We start from the raw sequence: 21,675 nt of genomic DNA, 5'->3' as shown, positions 1-21,675 counted from the left end.
AAAGTACATACAGCATACTTTTATTTCTCCCTTGTTTCATGCCCATCTTGAGTATAGCTCCACGCTATACTCACTTAGGGATCCAGGTTACAGGAGGCTTTACCATCTAGAGCACTGGGCAGAGAAGGGAAACATGGAAAATTACACTGCCAATCTTAAAGGCTTCAGATCTTTGGGGGGTGCACGCCTCACTGAACACACTTTCTCTTACAATTCACAAGCCAATGCACTTAGCCAAGTCTAACTTCAACAGGATTGAGAAGTATACTCTTGATTGGGAACATTTGGTTAACAGAATCAAGACCAGCATATTTACCTAATGAATTGTTGTTGCTGTTTATTTAGTCAGTAAATTGTATCTGACTCTTGTGCGACCCCACAGACTGTAGCCCGCCAGGCTCTTCTCTCCATGGAATTTTCCAGGCAAGAACACTGGAGTGGGTTGCCATTTCCTTCTCCAGGGGATCTTCCAGACCAGGGACTGAACCCACATCTCCTGCATTGACAGACAGATTCTTTACCACTGAGCCACCAAGAAAACCCTACCTAATGAGTACTTAGTTCAAGACCACAACAGGCCAAGGAAAACAAAGTAAGTTAGGATCCTTGCCCTTAAGAAGCTCTCAGTATTGCAAAGGTGACTTCCTGCTGGTAACTAAATATATGCCAAGTGCTAAACTAAGGACTCTAGCAGCAACACAAAGTGCTAGGGCGGCAAACCCTAACAAGGGGACAAGGAGAATGCCCCCTCTGCAGAAAGGGAAGGAGGAAAGAAACAGCGGCCAAAGGAATTAAGAAAACACACAAAGATAAAAAGACAACCCCTGACCCCACCACCACCACCATCTAAATTTTAAAAGCAAAATACTCTTACACTATCTTGCTAAGTTCAGGTGCAAGGAGCCTTGAAATTCTTTTTAAGCAGGATGGTGTTTGTTCTTTGGGCAAACGAAGAAGCAAAAGGTTAAGAAAATGAATGACATGCTAAGTCTAAAAAATAAACAAAATGGATAGAGGGAGGGTGCAAGGTCAAGATATGAACCAGAAATCTTTTTCTATTGTTTGAGCAAGTATGAATGAAGACCTAAATAAACTAGGGACGTGGCAGGGAATAAATCTGAGACAATTTACAAGGGAGGAAAATCAGTAAGACTTGTGACTCATTTCAAACCTCTATCATGCTATTCACCACACTCCAGTATATTAAAATGACCATCACAAAGAATAAACCCATCTTACTCATCACTGTATCCTTTACATCCAGCACAATGCCTGGCATATGGACACTAAATGTTAGCTGAGCTAAATATTCAAAAACCACTCTCATCTTCCCTCCCACTCCCACTTCTAACAATTCCCCTGAAGCCAAAATGACCTTCAAATGCTCTCATCCTACAACTCTTCCAACTTACTGTCTTATTTGTCCTGCCTCTTTCATCTGTGCAATGTGCCCCAGACATCTCTTTCTCCCTTTTGATTGACAACAGGTTCACAATTTTTCACCCAAGATTCCTGGGACTAGAAGTGTGCTACAATTTACAGCTTTTCAGATTTAGAAAAAGCCTCTTGATGAAAGTGAAAGTGGAGAGCGAAAAAGTTGGCTTAAAGCTCAACATTCAGAAAATGAAGATCATGGCATCTGGTCCCATCACTTCATGGGAAATAGATGGGGAAACAGTGGAAACAGTGTCAGACTTTATTTTTTGGGCTCCAAAATCACTGCAGATGGTGACTGCAGCCATGAAATTAAAAGACACTTACTCCTTGGAAGGAAAGTTATGACCAACCTAGATAGCATATTCAAAAGCAGAGACATTACTTTGCCAAAAAAGGTCTGTCTAGTCAAGGCTATGGTTTTTCCTGTGGTCATGTATGGATGTGAGAGTTGGACTGTGAAGAAGGCTGAGCGCCGAAGAATTGATGCTTTTGAACTGTGGTGTTGGAGAAGACTCTCGAGAGTCCCTTGGACTGCAAAGAGATCCAACCAGTCCATTCTGAAGGAGACCAGCCCTGGGATTTCTTTGGAAGGAATGATGTTAAAACTGAAACTCCAGTACTTTGGCCACCTCATGCGAAGAGTTGACTCATTGGAAAAGACTCTGATGCTGGGAGGGATTGGGGGCAGGGGGAGAAGGGGACGACAGAGGATGAGATGGCTGGATCGCATCATTGACTCATTGGACATGAGTCTGGGTGAACTCCGGGAGTTGGTGATGGACAGGGAGGCCTGGAGTGCTGTGATTCATGGGTCGCAAAGAGTTGGACACGACTGAGCAACTGAACTGACTGAACTGAACTGATGGTACATAAACCATATACTCTGTAAAATATCCGGTAGAGAATGGGAATATCAACCTATTGATATTTCTGGGAGAAAACATATGTAGGTTCCCACTAAGTTCCTTCCTCACATGAGTTTTAACCAGGTTTTACTGCAAATGAGTTTTGGCACCAAATTTAAGAGGGGGGAAAAAATCAATTTTCAAAGTTTTTTTTTTGTATTTTGGAATTACAGACAAGGGACTGGGGACCTATATATATTCAGAGATATGTAATTCATATCTCAGTTTTCCTTCACTCCTACTGACTCTCCAAGTTTTCATCTAGGGATATTTTCCTTCTATCTGAAGAACACTCCAGTATTTCCTCAAAAGGAGAAACTACTGGTGATGAATTCTCCCAATTCTTGGCTAAAAATGTATTCCATCGGTTCTCTCCGTTTCATGATCACATCTCCTAATATAACCAGGTATTTCTGACTGAACATCAGACACTGCTTATGAAAAATTATGCAAACAATTTGATGCCTAGGATAATTATCTTGCTACAGACAGAATTTACTTTTGCTTCTGGTAAGCCACTAGAGGAGCTAGCAAATCCACACCATCTTCATTCCATCAGGAATCAAATGCCAGCTACCATGACAGCTCTAACTGACCATTCTTAGTATACCTGGGATGTGATCCTTTAGGTTTGGTGGGACCTGAACCCCAATTTTTATCACCCTACCCTCATAAACCCATCAAAGTTTTATAAAATTTCTCAGCCTGGAAATCCCATGGATGGAGGAGCCTGGTAGGCTGCAATCCATGGGGTCGAGAAGAGTCGGACACAACTGAGCAACTTCACTTTCATGCATTGGAGAAGGAAATGGCAACCCACTCCAGTGTTCTTGCCTGGAGAATCCCAGGGACGGGGGAGCCTGGTGGGCTGCTGTCTATGGGGTCGCACAGAGTCGGACACGACTGAAGTGACTTAGCATAGCATATGACACTACTCTTCCCAAATAAACAGGCGCCTCTAGCAGAGAAATGGCTCAAATGCTAGTCTCCCGTCTCCAGATTTCCTTCTTTTCCCAGATCTTGGTCCTATAATTCTTCACTTTTTAATTAGCTCCTTGGACTTTTTTTTTTTTTTTTAACATTTTTGTTTTTTGGCCATGCCACAAAGCATGTGGGATCTTAGTTCCCTGACCAGGGATCGAACTCGTGCCCCTGCAGTGGAAGGGTGGAGTCATAACCACTGGACACCAGGGAAGTCCCTATCCCTGCTCTCAGCTGAAGAGTTGGTCTAAATGACTCAGCCTTATCAATCATACGTCTATGGCTGCACCTGCCAGAGCACCCTGCACACTAGCATAGGAAAGAGCAAGCTCTAGTAGGTTCCCCACTAGGGATCCCTACAACCCACCGACCAGCTCAGTTACTTTATACTGGCTAAGAAATCAACAGTGATTAAGAAAAGCAAATGGGAATCTTTGATGTTTTTGAATAAGAAAGTATGCCCATCAAAAATTAGCATTTTTAGAAGATTCAGTTCAGTTCAGATGCTCAGTCGTGTCCGACTCTTTGTGACCCCATGGACTGCAGCATGCCAGGTTTCCCTGTCCATCACCAACTCCTGGAGATTGCTCAAACTCATGTCCATCAAGTCGGTGATGCTATCCAACCATCTCATCCTCTGTCGTCCCCTTCTGCTCCTGCCTTCAATCTTTACCAGCATCAGCATCTTTTCCAATAAGTCAGTTCTTTGCATCAGATGGCCAAAGTATTGGAGCTTCAGCTTCAGTATCAAGATTAGTCAGTCCAAAAAAAAAAAAACTGACTGAACAAAGGAAGACCAGTTAGGAGAGTCCTGCACTACAGTAGGCACTAGCCAGCAATGACAAGGAAAAAGATGACAGCAGTGGGAATAAAAGGGGACAGAAACAAATCAAAGTATTGTATTCTATCAACCTTGACTAGCACCTGGAAATAAGAGGTAAGGGAGAAAAAAGGAGTCAAAGGTGAATATGAAATAACAAGCCTGAGAGTAAAACTGATTTGAGAGAAGAGGAATTTCAATTTATACATGAATATGGAGTATCCAAAAGGAGAAATACAAGTTAAAATGTCTAATGGGCATTTGGAAAAGCTGGTTTGAGCCATCACGTAAAGTATAATGATTGCCACAAGTTTCAATAGAATTTTCTAAAACTAACCAGAAAGAATATCATTTACTAAACTAATAAACCAATTTTGGTATATCAAAAAATCAGAACTGTAAATTCACATTTTGAGGCTTTGGAGACATAGGGGAAAAAAACAGAATAGAGATGTTCATCCCCATATTTAAAGAACAGAGGAGTGAAGCACAAGTCCGGGAGAACGACTTTAAAAAAAAAAAACATGCAAAATAGGTCACAGTTCAAACAATCTGGTAGTTTAAGTAAAAAAAAAAAAAAAAAGTATAGATACATACATAAGAAAAATACAATAGTAAGTAGAACACTAAGTCGGTTTAGCTATGAAAGTGATTTAATAAATTTAACAACAAAAAAGTTTTTAACTTACCAAAGTGGTCAAGTCATTGTTCAAAAATACATTTTTTCAAGAACAAGCAAGTCAGATTATGCTGTGATTAAAACATTTAGGTTTGACAAATTAAAAGAATCTTTTAAAATATCTAAAACCAATATTCTATAGTTTTTAAGTCAATAACTGGGGAACATGAAACATTATTTCATATACTCTTCAGTCCCTTCAATACAATATGGCTTTCGATAGAAATAAATAAATCATTCTGACAGTGTAAACATACACACACCAGTAGTTATTTTAAGATGCTCTTGAAAGATAAGAGGTTGATGCCCTAAAGGTCCAACTCACTGATTATATTAATCCAAACACCAAATTTCTGATTATCTGCCAAATGCACCTCATATCACACTCCTGTTTTAGCTCATAACAGCATTTCATTACTACACTCAGAGCTGCAAACAAAACATTCCACCCAAACGGAACTCTTCTGGCTCAAGGGACCTGAGCATACACTCATGTTCTGTCCCAAATGAAAACTGTCCTTAAGGTCTCTATAAAGTAGAGATTGCATCACGATTATGCCACACACCTGCAACACTGAATAAATTGATATACTGGATTAAGTGAAAACTGAATTAATAAAATGCCTACACAACTAGTTAGGACTTTCCAGATGGCTCAGTGGTAGAGAATCCACCTGCCAACGCAGGAGACGTGGGTTTGATCTCTGGTCTGGGAAGATCCCCTGGAGAAGTAAAAGGCAACCCACTCCAGTGTTCTTGCCTGGGAAAGCTCATGGACAGAGGAGCCTGGTAGGCTATAGTCCATGAGGTCACAAAGAGCTGGACACGACTTAAGAGACTGACCAACAACAGGCATCCAGAGACATAAAGATTAGTGGTCACTAATTATGCTACTCTTCCCACTGGTCAAATCTGATGCCGAACATTTACTTGACAAACATTTGGTGAGCTGTAACTGTGCCAGGCACTACGGATAAAAAGACAAACAAGACAGAGTCCCTGCCTTCTAAGGAGGAAGGAGCTGTCAGGTGTCCAGACGTGGACGCAGGAACAATACAGAGTTGTTATTGCCAAGATGCTATGGGTACACAGAAGAAAAAGTTCCACTGGCGTTCTGTTTGTCTGAGGGAAATGAGAGGGTGTGAGGAAGATTTTACACAGGTGGACACTAATGAGTTTAAGCCTGAGAAAAGAATGAAGCAGCACTGGCCGAGAAGCAAGCAAAGAAAAAATATCTTAGACCTGAGAGTAAAGGAACCAGATATTTCGGTAAAGCCACTTCATTTTAAGAATGAGAAAATTTGCAAGATGATATCAGCATGCTTAATCAAGAGGCAAATAGCTGCTGAGGGGCAAGAGTTGAGACCAGAGCCCAGGTCCCCATATTTTTATCCACTTCATCCTGCTATTAATAATGGTTTGACTTAACAATTTTACAACAGAGATCATTTCGAAACAAGATTTTTCATAGTCCCATGCCGCTGAACTCAAAGTAGGATATGTATTGATTCTAAAAATAAACTAAGTTCCCTGGTTTTACATAGTATACTATCTGCATATTTATCAATATAGCTTTTAAAATTTTAGCTATCACCTAATACTAGCTCACAAGAGCTATCACCCTTGACTACATTTTAATTTTTATAAGAATTATGCCTATATTAATACAAAGCAAAAATTCTTTAGTTACCTAACATGCCATATTAGTAATGGTAGAGAAAACAGGCATTCTGATACACACCGAACCAGTGGGAGCACATAACTTGGCACAACTTTTGTGAATCACAAAATATGCACAAAGTACATGAGATGGCAGGCAGACCTCAGAGATACTATAGGTTCCACTGCAGACCACCACAATAAAGCAGTTATCAATAAATAGAGTCACACGTATTTTTAGTTTTCTAGTGCTATAGTCTATTAAGTGTATAATAGCATTATGTCTAAAAAAACCCAATCCATGTACATACTTTAGTTTAAAAAAACCAATCAATGTACATACTTTAGTTAAAAAAAATGCTTTATTGCTAAAAAATTCTAATCATCTGAACCTTCAGCAACCTAAAGTAATAATATCACTCATCACAAATCACCATAACAAATATAATAATAATGAGAAAGCTTGAAATACTGCAACAATTGCCAAAGTGTGACACAGAGACACTACGCAAACAGATGTCCTTGGAAAAATGACGTCAGTAGACTTGCTTCAGTTCATGGTTGCCACACACCTTCAATTTGTAAAAAATGTAGCACCTGTTAACTGCAATAAATCAAAGCACAATGAAACTTACAAGAGCGATTATTCACTGTACCACTGTTAGTAATAGCCAAAGACTGGAAGCAACCTAAATATTCACCGGTTAAAAAATGGTTAAATAAACTGAGGTACATCCATAAAGCAAGGGACAATGAACTATGGTGCATTTGTGATAAAGAATAAAGGAGCTCTACACACAGTCAGAGATCACTCTCCAAAACCACAGAAACTCACTCTCCAAACCTCAGTGACTCCCAGGTATTAGGTCCCTGTACAGTCCATCCTGGGCAAGTAACAGGTTACCTTTGGGATACCGATAACTGATCAAGCAAATTTATGCCAGAGATTGTAGCAAGTGGTCTTCCAAAACTATCGGTTAGATAGAGCTTGATGATACTACACTACAAGGCCCTCTACCTTTAAAAATATTTTACAGTAATATTCTAATTGTAAGAATGAAAAGTCTTACAGTGCTTACAAAATTAAGTACCAGAAAAATCTACTCAAGCAGAAACTGCAATACGACAAATAGCTTTGGCAAATCAGAACTCTATCAGTCAAATTAATGACACACGCGAAGTCAGAGCATAAGTGTAAAATGTATTATAAAATTTCCAATTCACATTTCAAAGATGACTTTTATAAGACAAGTAATACATTTTATCCTTATAAGTTGAACTGAAAGGTTTGCTTTCTGTTTAGAAGACTATTTAATATTATTTCAATAATAGCAAAAGAGTATTAATAACACGATCCTTTTTGAGATGAGTTTTTTGCTGATCTAATGAAATCTCTGGTATATCCTACACCCAGAAGATCACCTAGATTTCAGGTTAAAAACAAGATCAAACTCCGATTTCTACTAGAAAAATTTTCATTACCCAAGAGATAATAAATATTCATAAACATTCATTCACTATACATTTTATTCAGTAAGTGATGGCTAGTGCGTATCAGACACTGGGTAAGGTACTAACGCACAATAATGAAGACAGACATGCACCTCTGCTCTCTCAGGACACACTACTGGGGCAGGGGGTGTGGGGAGAGGGAACAGCCAAACTAGAAATTACAATACACAGTGAACTACCATGACATACTCAGTGCTAGAGAAGCACAGATAAGGGGTTCCCAAACCCAGACTTGGGGAACAAGGTATCAGAGAATGTTTTCCAAAACAAACGATGTCTGAGCTGCAGCTTGAACCTTAAGTTCACAATGACTGAAAATATAAGAGGGAAGAGGAAAAGGAAGAATGTTTCAGGCAGTCAACTTAACATGGGAAAAGCCAAGATGTGAGAGAGTACCTAAAGTGTTCAAGGAACTGAAATAAATTCAGGAACAGAAAAGCCATTATTGCTGTTCAGTCGCTAAGTCGTGTATGACTCTTTGCGACCCCGTGGACAGCAGCATGTCAGGCTTCCCTGTCTTTCACAATCTCCTGGAGTTTGCTCAAACTCATGTCCATTGAGTCAGTGATGCTATCCAACCATCTCATCCTAAAAGCCATTAGGCTACAGAAACAAGCAGGATTCAAGACAATGAAAGGCTTTCTAAATCCCGTTAAGAAGCTTAGATGTTATTCTAACAGGAATATGATTATCAGAGCTGTATTTTAGAAACAGTCACTCTAAAGTGCAAGATTCTAGTTAGAAGTGTTAAAAGTAGAGGCAAAGCACCAACTGAGAGGAGCATTTTAGAACACACCTAAAAAGACGTAGCCTGGACTGGATGATGGAAAGTGGACAGGAGCCAAGACAGAAGTAGAACATAAATGGGATTTGGCAATAAACTGGACGTGGGGATTCAGAGAGGGTAGAGTCAAGAATTATTAAGCAAACCATTCAAAGCCACAATGCACAGGTCTTAAGTTTTACCTGTAATTCATATACAATGCCCAGTACTAAATATATTTGTTAAATGGATAAAAATTTTGTATTTACACGTGTATGTATGGCTGAGGCCCTTCGCTGTTCAACCGAAATTATCACAACACTGTTTGCTAATCAACTATATCCCAATACAAAATAAAAAGTTTAAAAAGACAAAAAAGACAGATTTTGTATTTAATGGCAAAAAAGATGACAAAAACAATTTATACCGACAAAAGGAAAAATATATATCTGGCTATGATAAATACAACTCTGACTATAATTTTTTTTAAGAAGCTACTTTTACTTAGTACAACAACTGTTTGGGGTAAACAAAAACTAAGACACCTCAGACCACAAGGGAAGCGAGGAACCGTATCCAAATAGCAACCCAGCACTTGCTGGAAACTGGGTATTTCAGAATTGCTGAAGCACATCCTGACTGAGGGGGGACCTCGGTGATCTACTGCTGCGTGACTCTTCTACACATCCTGCAATTTCTACACTGCAACTAAAATGTGAGCTGGCCCTGGAATAAAGATAGTACGTGACCTTCAAGCACTGGAAACTTCACTGAGGCGGGAGGGCCAGCAAGCCATCAAGAAGCCAAGTGCCTCCTTAAACAAAATATTTCTGCAACTTGCCCCAGATTTCACAGCTGGGATGATGTTCGTCTGTAGAGCTGACCAATAAAATGCTAACTTCAGTTGTTAATATTAGCAAATATTAGAAACTGGTAGGCAAATAACGCTTCAAAGATAACAATAAAAACAAAGTTCAGAAAAAATTAAAATACACAGGTTCATAATACAAAAGTCACCAAAGACTGAGGTTAACAGAACAAATAAGGTTTTAAAGAAAAGAAATGCTGACATGGTTAATAAATGGAATTAAGGTCGGAAATACACATAATCTAAAAATGTCCACAGTTTATGTTAAATTTCCAAATTAATCTATTCCCAAGACGAGACAATTTGAAGAAGCAAAAATCGATACAATCAGTTCTTTACCTGCAGCTCCTTTGAGACTCGTTCTAAGTGGTTAGTTATCTTTTTAATCAGATCACTGTACATCTGTTCCGAGTGCTGCTGGCACACGCATTTATACACACAACTGTGGGGAGGAGGGCAGACAGAAAAATCAACAATGACGCACTTAACTCAGCCCAAGGTAAAGGCATACCCTCAATATATAACCACTGGTGAATTAATTCGGGCCTAACAAAGTAACCAACTGCAACAAAAATGTACCCTGCCCCAATCAGTGTTCAGACGGAAGAGCCAGCACTGCCAGCTACAAAGAATCTTTCTGAGGATCCTATTAACTATTTTATCAGAACTAGATAACCTAATACTGGGTAATAATCTGAATTTGACTATGGGAACTACTTAAAAGTCAGCTTCTCTCTTTGACACTGAAAACTGAAAGTGAAAGTGAAGTTGCTCAGTCGTGTCCGACTCTTTGCGACCCCATGGACTGCAGCCTACAAGGCTCCTCGGTCCATGGGATCTTCCAGGCATGAATACTGGAGTGGGTTGCCATTTCCTTCTCCAGCAGATCTTCCCGATCCAAGGATCTAACCCGGGTCTCCCAAATTGTAGCCAGACGCTTTACTGTCTGAGCTAATAGGGAAGTCCTATTAATGAATGTTAAAATAAGGAAGAGAGAGAGTGATGCACAGCCGAAGTTTCTAACTCACAAAAGTGTTTGCAATGTAATGTCTTTGTGATTCACTTGTGTAGAACAGCACAGCTGTCACTGCCTCCTCTTGTGACTGGGCTGATCTGACATCCCACCCCAGTCCTCACTAATGTGGCTACTTTCACCTACCAGGAGCTGGGAAACAAAATCACCAAAGATAGGTAAACTTGTGTATCATAAACATCAACAGAACAAGCTAGCACCTCCTCATGACACTGAAAGGACAATTTTTTTTTTTTTTGCCTTTTTCACTGACCTGTATAATTTCTGCATTGTGTTGGTGGGGGTGGCAGGCTGAGGTAGGGTTAACAATACCTTGATTTGAAAACCAATTCTGAAGTAAGAAGTACAAATAAAACCCCCAATCCACAAGTGTGTAATATAAATAATTTATAGAGCCTCACTGTATATATCATACATTATATGCATACATACTGCCATAATTCAACTTGCTGTGAACCTCAATATACCCTCTAAAATCCAAGCAAATAAAATCTTGACTTACCTGTATATCTGTTCATAGGATATGGGGATATAGTCACCAGGACTCTGAGTTAAAAGCTGATCTATGGCACCATCCAATTTTGGCCAGTATGTGCTCTTATAATCTTCAATAGTTATAACATTCATTACTAAAAGTAAAAAGTAAGATGAATATTACTATGTGCCACATATAAAATAAACACAAACCATAGCAGTTTTTCAAATTCCTCTAATTTTACATTGACAATCTATCACCTAAATACAACTCAATTATTATTTCACTTCCAATTTCAAAAAGCCCAGTCTGATCAGGGAATTTAAGCAGCCATTAATTATGATTTTAAAAATTACTATACAAAAGAGAAAAAAAATTACCATAAATCTACCTATCATTAAAAATAACAAAACAAGCAATTCTCTCTGGTTCCCTTTGCGGTTTTCTGTGATGACTGAAGCATTCCTAACATGCACTGACCTTCAAATACACATTGTCCATGATGCGACAAGATGGCCTATTCAGGAATCGCAATAAAGTTCTAGGAAACTTAACTTCTAATCAATCTTTACAGAAACCCCTGGGAAAATCTACCTAAGGAAATGACTGTGGAGATTAAATTCCAAATGCTTGAGTGCTAGAAACTTGCCAAGATTTTATGGCACCACCAGGAGCTCCTGGACATGACAATGGCTGTGATGCAGGCTCACGCGATCCCACCCTTCAGATAAGCCCAACAGAAAAGTGTTGAGGAACTCCAGCCGTGTATTGAAGGCTTACCTCATTCCTAACGGCTGGCTGGCTCTTATTCCCGCAGGATGGGTTTAACAAAGCGTTTGTATAACAGCCTGTTCTAACTGTGAAATCCAGGGGCGATGGGGACTTCGCAGCAATGAAACGCTAATAGTGAGAAGGGCTACCCGAAGCACCTAAAGTAACTTGCATCGTAGAGTCTCTATAGGAGCGAACAACTACTAGGTCAGCCATTTTACTATTGAGTTTATCAGAAACTTGGGAGCAGAAGGGTGATTTCCCCAAGAGGACACAGCTAATCCCTGGCAGTGGTACCAGGAAAAGCAAAGTCTTGATCTGACATCTTTCTATCACATTAGTGTTAGTCACTCAGTCATGTCGGACTCTGTGACCCCATGGACTGTAGCCCACCAGCATCCTCTGTCCGTGGAATTCTCCAGGCAAGAATACTGGAGTGGGTTGCCATCCCCTCCTCCAGGGGATCTTCCGGATCCAGGGGTCAAACCCGGGTCTCCTGCATTGCAGGCAGATTCTTTATCGCCTGAGCCACCAGTCCATTTCCCAATTTTAGGTTCACTAAGGTTCAAGATATTTCTCATATCTCTGTGTCACATCTATTGTGTTTGTTCAATATTTTCTTTAAATCAATTGACTTTTGGGGGGGGGCTTTAATACACTTAAAGGACACTTGAGGATTTAACAAGTGATTTACACAACATGGAATAATCTTAAATGTGTTCTGCCAAGTGAAAGAATCAGATCAAAAAAGCTATATATATATGGTAAGACTCTCTTATTTATAAAGGCAAAACTGTAGGGAGGAAAACGGATCAGTAGCTGCCAGAGACTGGAAGGTTGAAAGAGGGACTGTCTACAAAGGGGAAGCAGGAGGAAATGTTTAAGACAATGGACTCTTTTGTATGGATATGTGGTGGCGGATACACCACTCCGTGCATTTCTCAAAACCAAGAGAACTAATCACTATAAAAAGTAGATTCACTGTATGGAAAAAAAAATTCAACCAGGATGTAGTAGTAAAGATGGAATGTAAACAGTGACAAATAAATCTAATTTACAAATGAATCACATAGCTGCCACTAAAAAAAAAGGGCTGGCGGGCGAGGGGGGGGGGGGCGGTCGGGGGGAAATGGAGACAAAAGTAGTGTTCTGACTCTATACAAGGCTAAAGACAAAAAGAACTGGACGTGTGTGTGCACACATAGGCACACACACAAAAGGCAGAAGGTGGTCAGATCCTGGAGGGCCTTATGAGCGGTCGAAAGATTCTGCCTTTCACTCTGAGTTAAGAGGAGGAGGGTTTTGAGCAGTCAAGTTATGTAATCTTTGATTTTCTATGTATCATTCCAGCAGCCTTATGTAAGAAAGCTGTGAGATGGTGGGGGGCTGGACTATGTGAGAGCAGTGAGGACAAGAGGAAAGGTCAGATTCCGCATGTATTTTAAGGGAAAGCCAACAGGATTTGCTGATGGTTTGGATGTGGGATGTGAGAGAAGGGTCAAGGATGACTCTAAAGTTTTTAGCCTGAGCATCAAAGGATGGGGGTGCCATTGACTAAGATGTGGAGGACGCAGGAGAAGCCACATGTTCAGGAGTTGAAACCGCTGGTACCCCGCCCACCTACTCTGCCCACAAAGGCCATGGAGGGGGGGGGGGGGGCGGGGCACCTACCACTGTTTGCCAAAGTGCCATCTGGCTGCCACTCCTCTGCCTGAGGGAGGGGCAGGTTGGAAGTTCAAGAGAATTAACACCCCCAGGAGCCACCATCAAGTAATGATTAATGAGTCCTCGGGCACACATCCCCAGCATCTCCCTTTACTCTGGGTGAATGCTGCGCCGACTCCCAAGCCCCCACTGGGAACACACTCCAGTTGCCACGGTGCTGACTTCTTTACTGGCTTCCTTACCATCTCGGTCTCTCATCTCCACACTCTGACAGGTGCTTCCTAGAATCACCCCCTTGGGCATAAAACTACCCGTTCTTCAAACAAAACAAACAAACAAAACCCATCAAAAACAGAAAAGTAGTACCATATTGGCAATATGCCCCATAAACATAAATACAGTTGTTAAATTCTAGTGAGGTCCTACTGCCTTGAAAGATTGAGTGAAGCTTGCTTTCCCAGCGATAAAAGGGAATCAGCAGATATTGCAAAGGATTACACGCTATCTCCAAAATACCACCTCCCCTTATGCCAAGTCCCTTCGCTGTCTAACAACGTTGTTAATCGGCTATACCCCAATACAAAACAAAAAGTTTAAAGTTTGAAGAAAAAAACTGAAAATAACTGAAAACCAAAGAACTCACTCTGTGATTCTAGGTTACGGAACCTATCAGTGTGTGGGAGACTGCAGGACAGAGGAGCCTGGCATGCTGCAGTCCATGGGGTCACAAAGAGTTGAACACAACTTAGCGACCGAACAATACAACCTCAGTGTTCATCATCTAAACCACACCATACACCTGCTCCATGCCCAAAGCTGGGAGCTGAAGACGCTAACATGTTCAGATCAGAAAGAAAACTTCAAGTCCCAAAAGCCAAGAACGAACAGGCCAACCCACAGGCTCCTGGACAGCTCAGTTCAATGAACTCCATCCGGCACTGGAGCCGGCACTGGAGCTGCCTGCTTTCCAAGCACGGGTCCCACACTTCTACAAACCTCCAAGGCAAAGATCTGATGGAGGAAAAAGAACCTAAGATGTGAAGTCCCGCAGGTGTAAGGACAGGATGAAGTCCCAGTACAGAAGCAAAGATTTCTGATGCCTCTCGGATATCTTTCATGTGGCACTAAAGAAAAAAAAAAAAAGCTCTGCTTTTAAATATCTTTGAGAACAGACTTTCAAACCAAAATGAAAAAGGCACAAGTCACAGCAGAAAATTTTAACTACTATTTCCACATCTAAAAAGAAGTTATAGCTATTTCCACATATATTTTGCTTGAAAAACCACAGAAAACCAATTCACTTACTTGCTACCTATTATGGAGTGAATGTTCACATCCCCTCAAGACTCATGTGTTGAAATCCTAACCCCCAGGGTGATGGTATTAGGAGGTGGAGCCTTTGGGAGGTTTTCAGATCATGGGGGTGGATCCTCATGAATGAACTGAGTGACTCTAGAGAGCCCCCTCACCCTCTCCACAATATGAGGACCCAGGGAGAAGGTGGCCTTCTATGAACCAGGAAGCAGGCTCCCTCACCAGACTCCCAGTCTGCCAGGGCCTTGATCCTGGACTTCTCATCTCCAGAAATGGGAGCGATAAATAAGCCACCCTGTCTACAACAGTCTGGCCCAGCAGCAGGAACACTAGCTAGCATGTGGTTTCTCAGGAGCCACCCAATCTTCACCACAGTAGAAAGGAAGGCAGAACACAGATCAGCATCTGCCAGCTACAGGGAGTTTGAAGGGTGAGCACCGGCTGGTGTTCATACCTTCAGCCAAAGATCAAGAAAGGTTTTCATATCACTCTGCGGTCAACACTTAAAACAACAATCCCGACAACTTTTAAAATACTTAATTCCTTGCTAATCTCAACCCAATCTCTGATTTAAAACAAACCAAATAATATTAGCCATGTGTTTGGTTTATCTAACACTTGATACACACAGCCTCAAACACTGTGTGTGCCTGAACCCACACAGCCTTGAATTCTAAAAACAGATCCTCTTGTTAGAGAAAGGTAAGCAATCCCTTTCAACTCTGCCCACAAAAAAGTTCAGACTAATCAAAAGAAATATAAAATACGGAACCTAAACAAAACCTAACTGAATTTTATCTAGGTTAGATTCCCCAGCTTGAAAAAAATGCACTATTTTTCAAAGTGCCTAAAGAAGATACTCTAAACTCAAATGCCTACAAGGCCCAGGCCAGTAACATAGATGAGTAACACAGACCTGGCACAAGAATAAAAGACCTGTGAGCATTTCAATGAAGTGGAGAACGCACATGCCCTCTAAGAGACATTCATGTTCAAACAATTTAAAAACCCTACAGCCTCAAAACATCATGCCACAAGGCTTAAACTTTGAACCTCATAAGGTAACAAGCTCACATAGCCTACTGAGAAAGTACTACAACTGATCTTTACTAAAATAAAGTGAAATACAATCTGAAACACATGGAATAGCTGGAATCGGAGGTTCAGAAAGTACTGTCAGTCAGTTTGCCAATAAACGAGAAACTACTGGGGATATGTAATTCATACCAGGCAAGAATAATTATGTTCAACTTTCATACTTTGTTATCCAAATAACTTGACATATTATGTGTTAATTATCAATCTTCCTCAAACCAGACACAAGCCCTTTGGAGAAGGAATTCATTCAGTGCTAGATTCCCAAGTCTAAACTAGCACACGATAGGTATTCAATAATGCATGTGAAGTAAATTAATTTAATGGAAGACAAAATAAATGTTTAATATAAAAACAGTTCAAGGCAAGGCATACTACTTATCAGTAGCTTTGGAATTAAAGTGCATTTGGTTTCACAGACTAAAGCAAACCCTACCAGATACTCCTTTTGAGTATTTTTTTTTCTTGTTATTTGTTTGTAAGGGGAGGATATATTCAGAAATTATAGCAGGCATTATTAATTCATTCTAGATCTACTGCAAAGACTGGTCACTCCCTTCGATCAGTGGCTCCGAAAATGTGATACTAGGAGCAGCATCACCACCACCTGGAAACTTGTTCATTTGATGTAAATGCAAAACACAGCCAGGCCCCAACCCAGACCTGTGGGGTCAGAAAAGGAGGGAGGGTGTAACACATGATGCAGAAATCCCTTTGAGCCCTTCAGATGATTCTTCTGCCTGCCTCTTAGAGAAGCACTGCCCACTGCTCCTACTACGCTCAGAACAGCCGGGGGTCACAGGCGCTCCTGTTCTCAACTTGCTGGCATGTGGTTGTTGGGTCTGAACAACTTCAACCGCAGAACAAATAAAGGTGCACGTGTAACAAAGAAAACAATTTAAAGGGCAGCTAGTCAAAAGAGCCTTCAAGTTCTAGTCTTCCATTCCCTTCTCCCCACCAAAAAAGCCACCTTCATTAAGAATTGGCTCCTAAAGGAGAATATAGTATTGGCAATTATGAAATAAATGATTAAGCCAAATTAAACAGGCTAAATTATGTCTCAAGCATAATGACTTTTTAGATTAATTACAACTAATTACAATGAGATAATCTGACAAGTCAACTAGGAGAAAAAAGATCTGGCTAGGGTACATGATTTAAGAGAAAAAGTATGATTTCTTGTGGTCACAGTGTGCCCATCTATCAATAACCATCTTGTAAATCTGTGTGGTCTAAAACTTCACCCCCTGGTAGAATATTCTTCTCCCTCCAACATAAGGGGAAGTCTGAAATCTTTCAAGCAATGGAGCGAGAGAACAAATCCTGTAGAATGGGGAGAAGCCTTTGGGAAAAAAAAAGAACAGTCACAGTGGAAGAGAATTAGAATCAGAATAAGGTTGTGCAGTTTAGCAAATAAATGGAGTTTTCCTCTTTCTTAAAAAAAAAAAAAAAAAAAAATCCCTGTTACTTATTTCTCTCAATAGGAAAATAATTTGATCCAAGCAAAGAAAACAGTAGTTTAGCTGCTCCCAAGAGAACTGCCCAGTTGCGGGAAAAAACAGTAAAGGAAGTTACCAAATCCTTTAAATATATTTTTCCATATTAGAAGGAAAAAAACAAAACCTGTACCAGCTACTCAGGTATATTTTGATTCACCATTAAAAGATGATAGCTAATGTTAAATGTTAATAAAGGAATTGTTTCTAAAATAAGCTAAAACTTTTTAAGAGCTACATGCTCTATGGGGAGTTTATAAGTTTTAAGTTCTAAGTTCCATGTGTCTGGGAAGTTTCTAAGTTTTAGGGCATATGGTTTATATAACTTAATTTAAACACTATGAACAATATAAAATATCTATTGTGATCATTAAGAAGTCATTCTTTGTAATGTTGTTATATCCATGTAAACACTGAGTTACACTTATGTAAACAAATAACTAGATTAACATTTTGGTCCAGAAAAGAATTATAAGATAAAGACACTGGAGCCTTGGAGAAAAGCTATGACAAACTTAGAGCATTAAAAAGTAGAAACCATGCATATTAAAAAGTAGAGACATGCGTATTAGAAAGTAGAGACATCACTTTGCCCACAAAGGTCCGTCTAGTCAAAGCTATGGTTTTTCCAGTAGTCATGTATGGATGTGAGAGTTGGACCATAAAGAAGGTTGAGCACCGAAGAACTGATGCTTTCAAACTGTGGTGCTGGAAAATACTCTTCAGAGTCCTATGGACAGCAAGGAGATCCAACCAGTCCATTCTAAAGGAAATCAACCATGAATATTCACTGGAAGGACTGATGCTGACGCAGAATACTCTGGTCACATGATGAGAACAGCCAACTCTTTGGAAAAGACCCTGATGCTGGGAAGACTGAGGGCAGGAGAAGTGATGACAGAGGATGACATGGTTGGATGGCATTACCCACTCAATGGACACGAGTTTGAGCAAACTCCTGGAGTTAGTGAAGAACAGGGAAGCCAGGTGTGCTGCAGTCCACGGAGTCACAAAGAGTCAGACATGGCTGAGTGACTGAACACCAACCATATGGAACTATAGAACCTGCTTTGCCTTGCTTCAAGTGACATGTTTCTTTTCCCAAACACCATAAAACTTACACAGAAATACATTCCACTATTACTTAATTTGAGAAAATGTAATAGAAGGGTTGGGGCTTCCCTGGTAGCTCAGCTGGTAAAGAATCCGCCTGCAATGCATGAGACTGTGGTTCAATACCTGGGTCGTGAAGTTCCCCTGGAAAAGGGATAGGCTACCCACTCCAGTATTCTTGGGCTTCCCTGGTGGCTCAGACAGTAAAGAATCTCCCTGCAATGCAGGAGACATGGGTTTGATCCCTGGGTTGGGAAGATCCCCTGGAGGAGGGCATGGCAACCCACTCCAGTATTCTTGCCTGGAGAATCCCATGGACAGAGGAACCTGGAGGGCTACAGTCCATGGGATCGCAGGGAGTCGGACATGACTGAGAACTGAGCACACAGCAAAATAGAACAGCAGAAAATTCCTTCATCATTACTATGTTACAAACAGAAAATAGGCGCTGAGGCCTATCAGCAAGATTGAAACTGACATTACTTTAGAATAATTCCTGCTCATTAGTCCACAATATCACACTTGAGCCTGTAAGAGAGTTTCCACAATGAACATGTTATTTATGAAAGCACATATACGAAAACGGTCAAGTGCTATCAATATATCCTTTATGGCTCCAACTCCAACTAATCCCAAATCTCCCCATGCTCAAATAGAAAGCATCTGCTCAATTGAGGTTCCACAGGTGTGAACCATGCCAAGTTAACTGTAGGTCTGCCACAGTTTTAAAATTCCGTTACTTCTTGCAAGATTTAAAGTCAACTCTCCATGGCACTGACACCAGGAAAGTAACTGCAGTAAGAACAGAAGGCAGGACGCGCTGAGGCGCAAACACCAACAGGTGAGCTAATTTTGCCCTGCAGAACCCTGAGAAGTTCACAGGAGGACACTGAGCAAGGTTAGAGACAGAGAATTAGTGGGTGGAGTGAGAAGGGTGAAGGCTGGTTACAAATCTGTAGACTAAACAATGAGAAAGAGAAGGGTTATTCTGCACAGAGACTGAAAGGTAAGAGCTTGGGACTCCAGGACGAGATACACGGTAGGTGGGTGCGTAGGTGGGAAGCTCAGGGCTGGTGAGTTGAACTGAAGTCAAAAGTCAAAACAAGAAATGCTCAAACATCCAACCTTGCCCCTTTTCTTTAATTCTAGACCGCCACTGGCAAGGAGTAATGTTTTTACTTCCTATTTGGCAGTTCACCCAAGAAAACAGCAGTTCTGCATCCAATTAGCCTACAGCGAAGACCAACACTTACAGAGGCAAAGTCCCTTGCAAACAAAGAGCTACCAATTACCTTTTCACTTTTAAATATGAATAGCTGGCAAAGGATCACCAAAATTTGCAAGGTTTCAAACACGAGACTGGAGAAGGAAATGGCAACCCACTCCAGTACTCTTGCCTTGAAAATCCCATGGACGGAGGAGCTTGGGGCAGGCTACCATCCATGGGGTCGCAGAGTCGGGCACAACTGAGAGACTTCACTTCACTTCAGACACGAGAGACCAAAAAAACAAAAATTGCAAAAACATAAAAGCAAAGATAATTAAGAGAATAAAATAAAACTTAAAAAAAAAAACTTTATAATTACTATGCTCAGAGAAGACAAAATTTTTAAATGGTGATGAAAAGGAAGCAATCCAAACACTCTCAAGATTAAAAATACAGCCACTGTTAAAAATCCAACAGAAAGCATCAAGAAATTCTCCCTGAGTTTAGAGAAATAGAGGAATAGTTTAAGAGAAATAGAATATACTGAAAAATAGTTAACAGACTTAGAAGATCAAGGCAGGAAATTCAACATTTGACTACAAATAATTCCAGAGAACAGAGAACAGTAAAGGGAGAAAAACACTGACTCACTAACCTAAAAAAGCATCCCGATAACTTTCTCAAGGGAGAAAAGCCACATGCAAAATAACAAGAATAAAAATTGTACCTAAATTCTCCACTGTAACAGTGCAAACTTATAAGTAAAGGAAGCAACAGTTTAAAAATGATTTACGTAAGAATTCTCAACCCAAAGTGTTAATTGAATATGAAGGAGCATTTTTATATATTCAACACCTGAAACTATTAGCCATACACATTTTTCTCACAAGTTTGCTAGAAAATATGTTTTATACACACACACACACACACACACACACACACACACAGGAATATACCGGTAAAAAGGAAGACATGAAGTGGGGTGGCCAAGACAGCAGAGTAGAAAAATCCTGAATTCATCCCTTCTGCCATGGAAACACCAAAATTACAGCTCCTTACAGAGAAGCTATCTAGGAGAACGGCCCAAAAACTAGCAGAAAAGCTACTCCACAGCTACATACCTAAAGAAGGAATCACAATGACCCAAGTAAGAGGAGACACGGTACACTCAGGACTCACAATTCCAGGTCAGGGATTCACAAATGCGAGGAATATCACAATCACAGACGTTCTCTCCAAGGAGTGAGGCTCCTGAGCCCACCTCAGGCTCTCCTACCCAGGGCTCCTGCACCAGGAAGACGAGCCCCAGAACCTCTGGCTTTGAAAAGCAGCAGGGCTTGTGTCCAGGAGAGCCTACCCACTTGCTGATCCTGGAGAGCCCCCTGGAGAGGCAGGAGGCAAACCGGACTCCCCCTGGGGTTGGAGATGCTGGCAGCAGCCATTTGAGGGCGCCCCTTCTACCAAGGTAACACAGCCCTGGCAAGTGACACTTCGGAATTCTCCCCTAGCTTATCATTGCTTGAGGCTTACTTACCCGCCCACCAGCAGGCAAGCCCCAGGCCCAAGGCCAGGCAGAGAAGCCTACTTCACCCTCCAGCAGGCTTCACAGCCAGGCTGGGGGCCAGTGCTACCCACCAGCGCACCAACCACAGAAGCCCCACCATAAGAGAAGGGCGCAGGCAACCTACAGGGGCGCCCCAGAACATGTGACTCGGCGACCAGCAAGTGTGTGCTGCTGGGACCCACAGGATGTCTCCCACATGAGGCCATTGCTCCAAGACAGGGAAATGCAACCAACCCACCTAACACGGTGAACTGGACAAATGAGCAGAGGAACATGCGCCAAAGACACAAGACAAAACCTCAGAAAAAGAACTAGATG

At 41.0% G+C, this 21,675-nt stretch overlaps 1 protein-coding gene across 2 annotated transcripts in view; it reads right to left on the bottom strand.

Moving 5' to 3' along the window:
• The window catches only part of CACUL1 (CDK2 associated cullin domain 1), a 72,600-nt gene that overhangs the window by 38,670 nt on the left and 12,255 nt on the right, over window positions 1–21,675 (bottom strand). For both annotated transcript variants that reach the window (XM_027529407.1, XM_027529408.1), the window contains exons 2-3: window positions 11,160–11,286; window positions 9,964–10,066 (exon numbers count right to left, since the gene is read on the bottom strand). In XM_027529407.1, coding sequence (XP_027385208.1) covers window positions 9,964–10,066; window positions 11,160–11,286 — 230 coding nt within the window. The remainder of the gene's footprint in view (window positions 1–9,963; window positions 10,067–11,159; window positions 11,287–21,675) is intronic.

Source organism: Bos indicus x Bos taurus, chromosome 26 (genome assembly GCF_003369695.1).
Source record: "Bos indicus x Bos taurus breed Angus x Brahman F1 hybrid chromosome 26, Bos_hybrid_MaternalHap_v2.0, whole genome shotgun sequence".
NCBI lineage: Eukaryota > Metazoa > Chordata > Mammalia > Artiodactyla > Bovidae > Bos > Bos indicus x Bos taurus.
Note: the sequence above shows the minus strand (reverse complement) of the source record. Positions and strands in the feature narration are given on the sequence as shown.